We start from the raw sequence: 15,643 nt of genomic DNA on the forward strand, positions 1-15,643 counted from the left end.
TGTCACCATTCCTTCTGTTTGTATTAATTAGAATCTAGATTGATTCACCTGCTGTCTTGAGAGGTAGATCTAAGCTCTTTTATTGGATTTTAGCCTCTAAATATCGATTAGTTAGAATCAATCTTGGCCTAGACTAGGTCTACATCTACTGTAGATATTGACCAACATTTATTAGTCCCTAGTAGTCCAGATCAAGTAAATAGACTTGAGTACTTTCTGCAGTTCAGTTGTTAGATTACAATTTTAATCTAGCAACTGCACTGCTTGCAGTGCTCAAGTCTTATTACTAACCTGACTACTTAGGCCTAACGTTAGATCTATGTTTTCTATAAAAAAAATCTAATTCTAAAATTGTTAACACATTTGCCTTATACAAATATATTAACAAAAACAGAGTCTACAGTACTATAATATAGGGATACTTTCCTCTCTGATGAGATATTTCCATCTATAGATTTAAGATTAAGACTAGCAACTTAGAACTAGACCTAGGCTAGACTAAAGTCTAAAGTTAAAAAGTGCCTCCACCCATGGCAGTGGTGGCGCCATCCCTGCAATTAACCGCCTACAGCTTGTAGGGTGGGCTAAGGTTTCCGCCGCCGAAAGTTCCGGCGGCGCAGCTCCTTATCTTTGGCTAGGGTCTTATGAAGGGTAGTCCCATATGCTAAATTTTATGAGCTGTTTTTGGTAGAAATTAAATGGATTTCCCCCAAAATAACATTAAATAAGTTGTTAAAAGATCATTCAACCTTGACAGTCATAGTAAAACACTATTTTCAACACGTTGAGGTAATTTGTGCAAAACATGATTACACAAAACTTGAAAAAATGCAATTTTTCTCTCTTACCAAACACTTTTTTCGACATTATTTTGGAAGCCGATTTATGCAAAATAACACCAGATGTATCTACAAAAAGGCAACTTTATATTTTAAAATACTCACATTGGCGTCTAGAAAATATATCCACGAGTGGAAAGTGTCGAGGTATTTAATCACTAAATGTGAGAAAAAGTGTAGTTTATTGATGTTTCCGGGGGTATGCACCCAGCAGAAGATCACAAGCGCAGAAAATATGCCAGAGGGAACTAATTGGAGCTCCATGAAATATCGGACCAATCAGAGCACACTTCCGGTTTCGCCACTCTGTCTATTGATAACTCTGACGCTTGTCAAGGCCCTATGGAACGCGTCTCTGGTATCTCTATGCGCAACCATTCTTTGTGCGCTTAATTCTGATTGTTTCATGTAATTGTGACGTCACGATGTCTGGGAAGAGAAAGTCGTTGAAAAACAACTCTGGTGATAATGAAGAGACGAATGAAAACTATCTTCTATCACTGATCAAGAATGAGCTAGGGAAACTTTCCAATTCCTTGAATGCTAAGTTGACCGTCTTGGAGCAGTCGATCGACAGTATACGAGAGGGACAAAGTAGCATTGTCAACTCGCTGTCGTTCCTCAACGAGAAATTTGAGGAAATGAAGTTGAAGGCCGAGAAGATAGAAAAGGAAAACAGAGAACTGAAGGAACAAAACATCTGTCTTCAGAAGAGATTCAGTGAGTTGACCTTCCAGCTTAACGAACTTGACCAGTACCACAGAAGAGTCAACTTGGAGGTGGCAGGTGTACCAGAACGACAGGGCGAGGTTCCTGAAAGAATCGTACTTAATATCGCGAAACACAGCCCTGAGCTTGCAGCATCCGACTTCGATGTGGTTCATCGGCTGGGTTCCAAACGCCAAGCTGATAACAAAGCCCGCCCAATCATCGTGCGATTCACCACAAGACGAGCTCGGAACATCATGTACGATGGGAGAAGGAAGCTGAAGACTCTCTCCACAAAGGATCTTGGATACAACAGCGATGGCAAGATCTACCTCAATGAAAACTTGATCGCTTCCACTAAGGAGCTAATGAAAGATGTCAACAAGGCCCGCCGAGATGCCGGATACAAGTTCCTGTGGACCCAGAATGGCCGAATCTATGTAAGGAAGGATGAGAAGTGTCAACCCATCATCATTCATTCCAGAGAGGACTTTTCTAAGCTGTAGAAGGACTATCCATGTTATTCCATTTTCCAGTATTCTTTTCATTTCTTATAAAATTCACGTCACAAAATTTTTCGCATCGATCAATATTTGTGTTATTTTCCGTGGTATATTTTGCATTCTTTCACTGCCCTTTCAATAATGTTTCAATACCAGACATTTCATGGAGGTCATTTTACTTATTTTTGTGTGCAAATATTCTTCATCGACTGTTAATAATTGTATCAAATAATCTTTATTTTGTTAACTATTACAACTGCAGTATTTTTCAAACTCGAATTTGGGGTCATGACGGTATCAAATCTAAAAGATGCTTTATATGCTCAGCTTACAAAGATTTTGATTTGAAATGGCAATATATTCTATTTCATAATGGTGGATAATATGCGTGATTTCCCATTTTATCATCTGAATAATGATGATTTCTTATTACTAAATCATCCAAATCAGGATAAAAGCAATATTATCTCAAATCATCATACTCCATTTGATAGATTTTCTACTGATATTCTTACAAATAATTTTGATGAACTTCAAGTTGAATTCGATATTCATGATAAAGCATACAATCTTTCCTCTTCTCCATATTATACAGAAAATTCATTCAAAGACTATGCTAAATTGATTGGAAAAGATGATGTTTTTATTTTGCATTTGAATATAAGAAGCGCTAACCAAAACTTCGAGAAATTACGATTATTATTAGAAAATACACAATTTGCCAATCCCCAATCATTGCTCTTACTGAAACTTGGTTCACGGAAACATCGAATTCCTTATGCACCATCCAGAATTATGATATTGTTATAAACAAAAGGAAAAATAAAATTGGAGGTGGACTAGCATTATATATTCCGTCTTCATTTGATTATGCAATTAGACATGAATTTGAATCTATGAATGATATCATTGAATCCTTATTTGTAGAAGTAAAACTTCAAAAAGATAAGAAAACTCTAATAGGTGTCATCTACAGACCTCCTCAAACTTCTTGTATAGAAGATTTTTTACTTGCTACTAATGAACTTTTGCAAAACGGAGAATTGATAAATAACAATTGTATCATCACTGGTGATTTCAATATTAATCTCTTGACCAGTAATCACTCTGCAACAAACGATTTCCTTGAATTAAGGTTAACTTCTACTTTTTTTGCCGAGTATTTCTAGACCAACCCGTATTACTGATCATTCTGCTACGCTTATAGATAATATATTCTGTAACTCTCACCCTCTTCCGAAAGCTGGCATTGTAACGACAGACATATCCGATCATTTTCTTATTTTTACTCATATCCAAACAATGCAATCACTCGCAAAAATGGAAAAGAAATATAGGATCTGTCGCAACTTTAGTGACAAAAATATTGAACGCCTCCAAGAAGATTTAAGCTCTGTTGATTGGTCTGACGTTTATAACTCGAAAGAGAATGTCGATGACTCATTTGACATATTTTTGAAATATTTCAATGATTGCTTAGATTCTTGTGTTCCTTTAAAGAAATATCGAAATTACGACTATAAACGTGTTCCAAAGCTACCATGGGTTTCAAAAATGATATTAGGCTCTATCAATCGGAAAAATAATCTGTATGTTTCTTATATATCAAATCCAAATGATGTTTCACGGAATAATAGATACACGTCTTATAAAAATACCTTAACAACTACTCTCCGAATAGCAAAAAAGAGGTTTTATTCAGAAACATTACAATCATATAACAACGACCTTAGAAATACATGGAAAACAATAAATGGGGCTCCAAACAAAATTAACAAATCTAGTGCTGTTAATAAATTATGTGTAGATGGAAATATGGTTGAAGATACTCATTCTATAGCAAATGAATTTAATTCATATTTCTCTCAAATTGGACCAAAGTTAGCTGGAAATATTATCCTTGTAGAAAATTCGTTTAAGGACTTTTTGGACAAACAAAATGATAATTCAATATTTTTTACTCCAGTTCATAGAGAAGAATTACTTGAGATTGTATTTAATTTGAAAGCAGGAAAGACACCCGGATATGATGGCATTACAAATAAAGTATTGAAAACATTATACATTCTCTTGCTGATCCCCTGCTTCATATATTTAATTTATCATTGCAGCTTGGCCAGGTCCCAAAGAAGATGAAAAAAGCTAAAGTTATACCCATTTTCAAGAAGGGGGACCAATTAATAGTAATTATCGCCCAATATCTTTGTTAACTTCGTTCTCAAAAATTCTTGAAAGGATCATTTAAAAAAGGACAGTTGCTTTCCTTAAGAAATATAGTATTATATGTGATAATCAATTTGGTTTTAGAGAAAAACATAATACAACTCATGCTATATTGACATTAATAAATAAAATATCTACTTCTTTTGATAATTCTGATCATACTGTAGGATTATTCCTTGACTTCTCAAAAGCGTTTGACACAATAGATCATGAAATACTGTTATGTAAGCTATCAAATTACGGTATCAGAGGGACAGCTTTACAATGGTTTAGGAGTTATCTTACTGATAGAATTCAGTTTGTTACAGTAAATGAATCAGAATCTCCAACAAGGCCAGTTTCCTGTGGAATTCCACAAGGTAGTATTCTTGGCCCCTTGTTATTTATACTTTATGTTAATGATATGAAAAATTCATCTCATGTTCTCTCATTTATTCTCTTTGCTGATGATTCCAATATTTTCTATACACACCATGATCCACATGTACTTGTGAGCACTATGAATACAGAATTTAAAAAAGTAACAAACTGGATTAAAGCCAACAAATTGTCACTGAATCTGCAAAAAACTAATTATATGCTTTTTAGTCATTCATTGAAACATCTACCGCATCAAATACTTTTAGATAATACTGAAATCAAAGAAGTGCAAACAACAAAATTTTTAGGTCTTACTATTGATAACAAGCTTACGTGGAATGCTCATATCAACAATACTTGCAAAACTGTGTCAAGAAATATTGGAGTCATCAATAAGCTTAAATACGTTCTACCAGCACAGGCGCTATCCATGTTGTATTGTGCATTAATTCTACCATATCTTAATTATGGAATTCTGGCATGGGGTAATGCCTCTCAAACGAGACTAAATAAAGTCTTGCTACTTCAGAAAAAAGTACTGAGAATAATATGCAATATGTCCTTTAGAGCTCATACGGATGAATTGTTTCGTCAGAAACGTATCCTTAAAATCAATGACCTGTACCGCTTGCAACTATTCCAATTCATGTATCAGCTAGATAGAAATAGTGTACCTAATGTCCTACAAAAGAAATTTATGAGAAACAATACTTTACATTCATATAATAGGAGACAATCAAATGACTATCACTTACCTAAAAGTAAAACAGTATTTTCTAGCAAAACTGTATTTTTCACAGGACCAAAACTCTGGAATTCTCTGGACAGAGAAATGAAAGAGGCAGCTAATCTTATACGATTTAAATTACTCATCAACAAATTTCTCCTGAATTCTTATTGATTCAATCTAATATTTGTGAACTTCATACTTATCCACGGTAGTATTGATTATTTTTTTAAGTCAATATTTAATTTTGTATATAGTGTGAATACATTTGTGTTACAGTGTTTATATCTATATAATTTTATAGAATTTTGCTGATTATTTTACTCTATTTGTATCATATTACCCTTGTATAAAGTTTTGATAGGGGGTCTACATTTTACAAGCTCTGCTTTTTAGTAGGCCCCTCCACTTTTTTTCATTTCATTGCTACGTTTCAATCCTGCATATGTTATGCATTTTTTTTTCATTGTAAACATGATTACGAAATGTACTTTGATGATTGTGGAATATGAATATACCAAATTAAATGAAGATAGCCAAGGTAATTCCTTTATTTAAAAAAGGTGATAAGTTGGATGTCGGTAATTACCGACCTATTTCTCTTTTGTCCACATTTTCTAAGATCCTTGAAAGAATAGTATACGTCAGAACAGAAAAATTTTTGTCAATGCATAATATTTTATCTGATGTTCAATTTGGGTTTCGCGACAAGCACAACACCACTCATGCCCTAATGAATTTTGTCAACAAGGTAGTCAATGCTCTAGACAAATCTAGTCACCTTGTGGGTATTTTCCTGGACTACTCCAAGGCCTTCGATACCATTAATCATGAAATCCTACTTAAAAAAATATCTCACTATGGTGTGCGAGGGAAGGCCTTGGAGTGGTTCAGGAGCTATTTACTTAACAGACAACAATACGTGTTTGTTAAAGATCATAACTCCAATTTGAAATATGTTAACTGTGGAGTCCCCCAGGGTAGCTTATTGGGCCCACTTCTTTTCACAATTTATATAAATGATTTCTGTAGATCATCCAAAATATTATCCCTTATCTTGTTTGCAGATGATTCGACCTTATTTTTTTCTCATCAGAATCCACAAACTTTAGTTGATGTTATTAATTCTGAACTTATTAATGTTACTGAGTGGATAAGAGCCAATCGATTATCTTTGAACCTTAACAAAACAAAATACATGTTATTTAGTAATTCCATAGACAAGTTACCGATGAACATTATGTTTGATAATACCCCATTAGAAATGGTACCTTACACCAAATTTCTTGGAATAACAGTTGACAGTAAACTTTCTTGGAAAAATCATATTGAAAATATATCCAAAATAATTTCACGAAATATTGGTATTATTAATAGGCTAAAATTTTGCATTCCCTCCACATCATTAATCATGCTCTACTCATCATTAATCTTGCCTTATTTGAACTATGGGATTCTTATTTGGGGTGATACCCATCAATATTTATTAGATAAATTGTTGCTTTTGCAAAAGAAAGCACTTCGTATTATTCATAGTACATGTTTCCGTTCTCATACGGACCCACTTTTCCTAGAAAGTAAACTGTTGAAAGTCAAAGACCTGTATTTACTACAGTTAGGGCACTTCATGTATAGTTATAATAATAATGCACTTCCCCATATTTTTGATGCCATGTTCCCTAAAAATCAATTTTATCATAACTACCCCACGAGACACTCTGACGAACTTCACATCCCACTTTACAGAACTTTACTGGCCAAAAATACATTCCTATTCAACGGTCCTAAATTCTGGAACTCACTCGCTAATAATGTTAAAGACAGTGTCTCCTTGAATTCATTCAAACGTAAACTCAAACGTATCTTGCTTTCCCATAATTCTTCGCAACGGAACTAACACTTCATTATATTGATTATATTGATTATATTGATTATATTCCTTACATTTTCACTTTTATTTTATCTTTTTTCATCTATATTGTCCAGTCATATCCTTTGTTATTTCACCAGATCAAGCTGGTTCATGGTCAGCCCTTTCCCATTCTTAGTTTTACTCCTTTTTAAAAATTAGTTGTCTTGTACTGTCCTGTCTCTTGTTTTGTCTTGTCTTCTACGTCTTGTCATCCCCTCTCTCTGTTTTTTTTCCTGTCTTGCGCAACATATCCTTTACAACGAAGACCTCTTTGTGTGAAAAGCTTTGCATTTGTTCAGTTATTATGTTTCCGTCAATATGATTTCTTTTTCTCTTTTTCTTTCCTGTAATACATGCATGTACGCATATAGTAAGTCGACTATAATTTCTTCTTTTCCAAGGGGGATCCACAATTTTACAAGCTTTGCTTTTTAGTGGATCCCCTCATTTCCATATCCATTTATGCTCTATATTATACTGCCCTTCTGTAAAATTGTATTTAATTTGTATTGTTTTATATTACTTTGTATTATGTTTTGAATGGAAATGAAATAAAAAGAATTGAAAGAATTGAATTGAAACCACTGGACCACACGACCAACAAAACGATGTAACCCTTGCTTGAAAATGAGATTAAACTTATTTGTAAGGCGACTCAGTCAAATTGGGTCCAATTTGAGCCCAATTCGGACGCTTCTGGTGGTCTTTTCTGGAAATTCGATAGCAAACACGGCAAATTCGGCCATATTCGGCTCGCCATTCGGCTGTAGTCGGAGCAGGCGGGTCATATTCGGCTTGATTTTCTCAATCTTTGGTTCGATTTTGCCACTATTCGGATTGGCATTCGGCTTTACTCTGGATATCAAACATTGATTTGAGTAAATTCAAGATTCTGCACTCAATCAGATTCTATTCTAGGGTTATATCAAAACTTAATTCTCCCGAATAAATTCGAATATATTCTGCCCGAGGCTCAATTCGGATGAATTCGTTAGATTCAGAAGCTGTTCGTCTTTGATTCGGGAAGCTGCCCGAATAAGAGACGAATGGGTAGATTAGGTAGAATAGCCTAGAATTGACCCAAATCATATGGCCATCCCGAGTAACGCCGAATGCCACCTGAATAGGAATCAAGCCAAATGCGGCCAGAATCGAGCCGAATGTGGCCCTATTGCTCCGATTACAGCCGAATGACGACCCTATTGTAAATGAATATGGCCAAAATAATGCGCCGAGCTCGGACCGTTGCTCCCCGAATGATACGAATAGGTCCGAATCTATCTAAAGTACTCCGAATGCCTCCCCTATAACCCAACCAAATGTCATCCGAATTCTAAATGTGGCCCGAATTAGATTTGTTGTGGCCACATTCGGGAGTATTTTGGAGGGTACGGTGTTCGGTTGGTTGTGAACATTTCAGAGCCGAATTCCTTCACGAATTTTTCTTACTCTTTCCCAATTTTTCTCACTTTGCGATGGAAGAACAGAACACTACCGAATCCCCCACCCCGAATACGTGTATTCGGATGGATTCTCAGCTGATTCGGTGTCCGGTGTAAAATTAGCATCCCCAAGATTTTCCGGGGGGGGGGGCTGGGCGTATCATTCTCCATAAAAAGCACCCCTGGAATTCTGGTGGGTGTGGAAATTTATAAAATTGCCTACATTTTGTTTTACAACCTTTTTTCTTTGCTTGCTTGTCAATTTCTCTTTACCAAACCGTCCTTCATTTTGTAGTGATAGCCTTTTCTGTTTTTTTTTTGCTTTTCAAATTTAATTCAGCACCCCCTGTAAAAAATGTTCTTAGGGCCCCGGTTCACTGGTTGGGGATATTTGTTGAATTGCCGTAACAACTTTGAAAATTAATGAATCTAGTTCACGGAACTTGGACATAAGATTATTCAAGTATCACTATCGTTCTTGCACGAGTCTTACGTCACATGATCAAGGACAAATGTCATTTACGGTCAATGAACATCATATGAATGGTGCTTTTGTGAATAATTATTCAATTTTCGTTTTCACTGTCCGTTTTCTCTCACGTAATCACGTAATGCTGGCGAAACTACCATAGGGGTTCCACTTGTGTACATTCATTTCCATAGACACGCTACGCGTTATTATTGATTCCATAATTGACATATTACGTTAGCATCTACTTAGTTTTTCAATGAAAAAAAAATAAAATAAGTTAAAAGAAGAGCAATAAAGGTACATTGCATATTTAAGAGGATCGATGTGACAAGTGTGTATCACCATTTTCCTTTTTAGTTTCTCATGTTGGTTTTATCCCTCGAGAGCGTTCTTCATGGAGGTAAGAAGATATTTTTTGCCCTTTCTTTCCTCTATTTCATGAATGTACCATGGGCAGGGCATGGAGGAGGCCATGAAATCTTGGACATGTTTGTTAAATTAAAAAGTATTATGTTGTCTATCCAACATGCTTTGAAACGAGAAACAGACATGACCAAATTACATTATTCGTTCGAGTACTTGGGTCCCGTGAAAGACTATGTTTTAAGCATAATGGCAAATCCTTATTAGTGGTACTGACTAGTTTGACAGTCTTAGGTGTGCCTCCTAGTTTCTTGTAACGTCCTAAATGAGAGGAGAAGGTAGGGTTACAATGTTCATTGTAATATGCCTGTATAAGGAAGAAAATTCAATTCCTCGGATGATTTGTTTTGTGTATTAGAATCCTAGCATTATTGATCTTACTATGCACTATACTGTTTAATTAGTCACTTTAAATAATTTTATAATTCTTTCTATCATTTCTATTCATTCGAATTTATTTCTTCATGGTTTCCACTCTCCTTTTTTCTTATATTGTGTTTACCTTTTAAAGGGATATGCAGTGGATATTCATGCCAGGAAATAACTTCTTGTCCCTCGGCTATATACCAAGATGGATCAAGTGCAAGGATCGTCCCAAGCGTTCGGAGAAAATCTGACGATACATCCAGTCATCATATTGTCGAATGCCATACAAGTATGATCTCCTATTAGTGTTACTAGCAATAAAAAATGTGGGGAATAGTAGTTGCATTATACAGTGCGTATAAAAAAAAGTTTACACTTTTAAAAAGCCCTGGGAATTAAAAAAATATACAACATGTGAGTAAATTTTTCACATACAGTGCCGGCCGCGGGAAACGTCACAGTGCCCCCTAGGGCGGACGCGGTAGCCCGTAGCGGGCATTTGAGGGGAGCGGACGCGGGAAGACGCCTGCGTCCGCTCCCCTAGAAAATGAGTGCCCTAGGGAATCGCCCGCGTCTATCCTAGGCTGTTTTCCCTAGGATGTTCGGCCGTGCATTCTTGGTCGAAAGAAGAGGTCTGACTTGACACATTCGTTCAAGACTGCATTTGATATTTATCTCATATCAAACATAAGTTTTCGATCATTTATCGTGGATAAAATCTGTTTTGAAAATTACAAAGTTTTGGGTTGATAACGGGGATTTTAGGCTTTTCACTGAATGACTTATTGTGTTGGATTACACACTGGCACCAGCGTAAATGGTCATTTCCTATTTATATTCTCCCCGTGGTGTCCGTTATTTCATTCACTGACATAATGAGTTTCTGACAAAGAAGCTGGTATTTGTCGATGTTGACCCTACATTCCGGAAGTCGTCCTAGAACTATTTACTCTATTCTTCCCCAGCACGGTCATCCTTTTTTTATATACCCTGATATGCCTTTCAGGCGCGGATCTACGAGATCAGTGCAGATAAAAGGGAGAAGAAGAAAGGAAAAATGAAAAAAAAATGCGAAAAGGAAGGGATGGATTGAAGGAAAGAGATAAGAGAAATAGAAAACTGGGAGCCCGGACTGAGAGAAGGGGAAAGGGGAGAAAGAGAATAGAGGGGGGGGGGGGGGGGTGAAGAAGAGAAAGAGGGAAAAGGTAAAATGGAGAAGGGATAAGGAAGGGGGAAATTAAAACAAGAAGCTAGAGAGAGAAAAAACAGAAGGGATAAAAAAAGCGAAGGTGAGATAGAAAAGAGGGAAGGTGGAAGGGAAATAAAAGAAAGTTGGAATAAGAGAAAGAATAAGGGGTGAGAAATTAAAAAGGAAGGGAAAATTGAGAAAGATGAAATAGAGGGGAAAAAAGTTACTGAAGGGGAGAAAGAGAGAGAGAAAAAAGGCCTAAGAAAAGAAACAAGGATAAGGATAGAAAAGGATATAGTTATGAAACTTGTTTTATTCAGTAATGCTCACGCGTGATGATTAAAGGGATTTTCGACTATATTATATAGAGGTGAACCGGGACGGGCTTTTATTCTTCAACTTGGCTTAACTAACTCCTTTGTTCCCCGAAAAGAATAGTTAGGTTTGATAGTTAGCGTTTGCGTGAGTACCCGCTAAAATTCTTAACAAAAGAAAAGAATGGTTTGTATAGCTCCATTGTTGCTTTGTCGGCAAGTGATAATTACCTCGTTAAGAACCCATTCCATACAATACGTCATAGTAGCTTTCGAAAACATACTTTTGCTTGGGTACGTGTTTAAACATTGAAGCTAAATGACTTAGGAAAGTTTTTAATAAATACATATAAGCAAATACCTTTTGTTGTTGTTCTGCTCTGAACCGCATTGAGCATATAATCAAGATGGAAAGTGCGCTTTAAAAATATCATGTACTATTATTTTGATCTGCCACGTAAAACTTAATTTTGTAATACAGGATGTTGTGACTTGGTTTTATCATTTTAAAATTAATTGAATTTTTTACGATTCCGCAAAAAAGAATGAAAAATTAGTTTTAAATTTCGTTTCCATGTTTTATTACAGGAAATATATCAATCAGCAAAATAAAACATCTTGCATGTCTTTCTCTCTCAATCCCTCTCTCAAGAAATCAGATGTTTTAGCTAAAAGACAAACCTAAAAGTGATGTTATATTAAAGTAAATCTATACTTTTTATAGGGTGAGGGCTTGGGAGACCCGATTTGAACCGAAATGAAAAGAATATCCTTATTCTTGTTGACGCATCAACAAATTAATGCCCCCCCCCATTTCTAAGAACATCCTGTCATAAATTGGGAAGAGGATGTGATCAAAGGAGAGGGGTCGGCGTGGACGGGGAGAAAGACTCTCCCAGACTGTTGACAATAACAAAAGAACCAAATAAAAAAAAATCGATGAGCACAACCAGTTTTGCTGGTGTTCGCTTTTTGCGCGTCTACTTTTTATGATGTGAGAAAGAACAATTTTCCCCGATATGAGAGGGATTTTTTGCTCTCCCCCCGACCCCCTACCCCGCTTATTATGATAAAGGTTTAGAAAATATCAATACCGAAATGAGATAAAATGACAATAAGTGGGGCTCTTGCCTTCCGTGCATGATGTGATGTCGAAAGAACACACCAACGTCGGATCGTAATCGACAACCCCCTTTAAAGAAATCAAAGAAAGATCGTGGCACAAAAAGGAGGCGGTGAAATATCATGAGTCGACCTCGCGCATGACCGATGTCATAAACACGTCGTAACGTTGTATCGTAATCAACGATCATTGTGACTATTCCAGCGAAAGGAAAGGATAAATGAGCACTGAAAAAATGTCAAGACTCGGGGAAGGCCTTCGTCCGAGAGTACATGCATGTATCTATATGTCGAAAAGTTTAGATTCATTGCGATAATAGCTTCGACGTTCCAGCCGGGGTGACCAGATTTCACAAAATTAAATACGGGACAATCGGCAAAGCACTACATAGGATCGACCGAGCCAGGCCAAAAAAATCAACAAAAAAAGGCCACACAATGTTAGACTTGTTAACAAAATATATCAAGAAAGGGAAGGGAGGGTTAGTGGAAGAAAGAAGGAAGCAAGAAATGAATTGAGAGGAAAGAAAGAAAGAAAAAAAGAAGTAAAATTTAAAGGAAAAAGTATGATTAAAAGGTTGAAAGAAAGAATAAAAGACAGATAACGGTTTCTGTCATTACTTGAAATGAATAAAGGAAGAAAGAATTAAAATAAAGGAAGGGAAGATGAATGAATGTGTGAAAGAAAAAATATATTGAGAGAAAAGTAAGAAAAAAGAGAAAGAAAGAAGGGAAGAACGAAAGAAAAATAATTCCTTCATTATTTGAAAGAAACAAAGACAGAAGAAAAACGGAAAGGAAACAGGGAAGGAAAGAAGGGAAAGAAATAATAAGGGAAAAGAATTAAAAGGGAAACAGAAATTAAAGAATGAAAGAAAGGTTGAAAGAAAAGAAAACAAATAACATCTTAAATAAAAAAATCAACCTACAATAGATCCCCATCACGCTAGTTTAAAAACATAATGGTCTATCACAAGATAATCGAAGAACATGTATATGTAAACATAGTGCGATGTACGTACCCTAGGATTTCCTAGGGTAAGTGCGGGCACGGCCAATAATATATAGCACGCAGGAAACCGCGGGCCCTTCTAAACGCCCTAGACTGCTCACCTTGAATACCCTCGGTTAGACGCGAAAGCCCCCTAGGCTGTTTGCGTGCTCGGGCGTGACGTTTCCCGCGGCCGGCACTGTATATTCTTGGGTTTGGGTCTCATCTATCCAATGGAAGTAAAAGTTTTGACAGAGTAAGCACTGTCATTTTTGTAAAGCTCGCAGAAATCTGTTTGCGCAGAAATGCTCGTTTTCACGCTGTGTCAAGGGGAAAGGGCGAAATCAAACTTACCCTGTGAAACATTTCTTATACATTTCCCTTGCACTTTTAACCAGTATAAATAAAACGAATACATTCAAGCATTTTAAAAGAATTTCGCCACCCAAACTGAGATTTCAACACTTAGTAAGCACAACCTTTACCCTTTTTGTGCCAGCTGGATTTGAGGACATACATGTAACTGAATCTGAACAAAAGTTTATATAAGACATCTCCAGCATTTTTCATCATTTTTTATCATTTAAAGTGCGTTAACATTTCATTTTCATTTAATACTTGTTTCTCCACACTTTTCAAAGCTTGAAAATGATTTATAAAATGAAAATCATGCCTGAGCCATTTTCATACTTGGAGGGCGCACTTCACCGTCATTTGATTTGGTTACGACTTTTCTCACTGCGGTGAAATTTCCTCATTTTGAACGCTTTGAATTCATCTTGGACTAGAAATATTTACTTGACGTTGCATCGGAGAATTCATTAAAACTTTCTTTCTAGATATTGACTTTGGATGACTTTTCTGTGACCCTGCAAATACGGATTTCAATTCACGAGTCTCAGCCGAATTTGGAATTTTGAATATGGCGGCACGTTCATGTACTGACACGTCATACGCTAGGAAAGCGAGTAGCGATCTCCCGTCTTCACAACCAATCGGAGGTAAGCCTATCTTCATTAAACATAAGGACATACCATCGGTTAATGAAAATACGCTAACAAACCAGGAAGTATACAAATGTCTACTGAGTAGCGTACAAGGACGTGAAATAAAGGGAGTGCAGAAAATTGGAGGCCTTTGGAGACTCTATATCGAGAGTCAAAACTCTAGAATAAAACTCATTACAAATGGAATAAATATGAGAAACGCAAACGTAACAGTGTATGACACAAACCCTTTTCTTTCCGCTGGGAAAGAAAATAGCCTACGTCTAGTGATTAGAGATATCCCTCTATCTGCACATGACACTTTGATAGCTGATGAACTTGATAAATTGAACTGTAAGATACTTGGACCTATAATTTACCAGAGGCTAAGGGTGGATGGTCAATTGACGGACTGCTTCACTGGTGACAGGGTTGTGTACATACAGCCACCCCCAAACCCTTGCCCAGATTCTTGACCTTTGGCCCCTTCAAAGGGAAGATTTTTCACTTTGGCCAGATCCCATCTACCCAAAGATCTACTGTGGTGTGTTCAAGATGTCTGAGCGAAGGTCATCATCGATCACTGTGTAGCAATCCTGTCGTTTGTCGTCGATGTAAACAACCAGGCCATCTTCAAATGCAGTGCCCTTTTGATGCCACGCCCACCTCGCAGAGCAGTTCCTTTGATAGCCACGTCGAAGATCGTACGGCAGCCACAGCCAGCCCAGCGGAACAAGCCATAGACCAGCTTCTAGCTTCGAAACGTCAAGCGAGTTCGCTGCACCATGACAACCAGACGCCATCCCAAGCGAAGATCACACAACACCTCACAGGAGATCGCGATCGCAGTACAGCAATGAGAGATCCAGCCACTACAGTGACGCTGACTACACACGGATCGAATGCCACAGTTCTTTCAGCCGATGTTTCTGATGCACCTGATCACGATACACGTGGAGTCTTCCGTTCACATTCAACCATAGCAACGGATGACAGTTCCAGTGATGTTACGCTGAGCGAGGATGACGTCACTGTTCATGAGTTGTCAGAGTTATCTGCCGAATCT

The 15,643-nt window shown here is 36.8% G+C and overlaps 1 protein-coding gene across 1 annotated transcript; it reads left to right on the forward strand.

Annotated features, from left to right (window-relative positions):
- The first annotated feature begins 1,264 nt into the window (after nt 1-1,264).
- LOC121414991 lies at nt 1,265-2,053 on the forward strand. Its single transcript, XM_041608033.1, has one exon. It carries the CDS (start codon nt 1,265-1,267, stop codon nt 2,051-2,053), a length of 789 nt encoding a protein of 262 aa, XP_041463967.1.
- Nucleotides 2,054-15,643: the final 13,590 nt, after the last annotated feature.

The sequence above is a fragment of the Lytechinus variegatus genome, chromosome 5 (assembly GCF_018143015.1).
Source record: "Lytechinus variegatus isolate NC3 chromosome 5, Lvar_3.0, whole genome shotgun sequence".
NCBI classification, from domain to species: domain Eukaryota; kingdom Metazoa; phylum Echinodermata; class Echinoidea; order Temnopleuroida; family Toxopneustidae; genus Lytechinus; species Lytechinus variegatus.

Bases quoted from the DNA above. Each gene is read 5' to 3' on its own strand.
- LOC121414991 (XM_041608033.1), top strand. From the start codon at position 1,265: ATGTCTGGGAAGAGAAAGTCGTTGAAAAACAACTCTGGTGATAATGAA.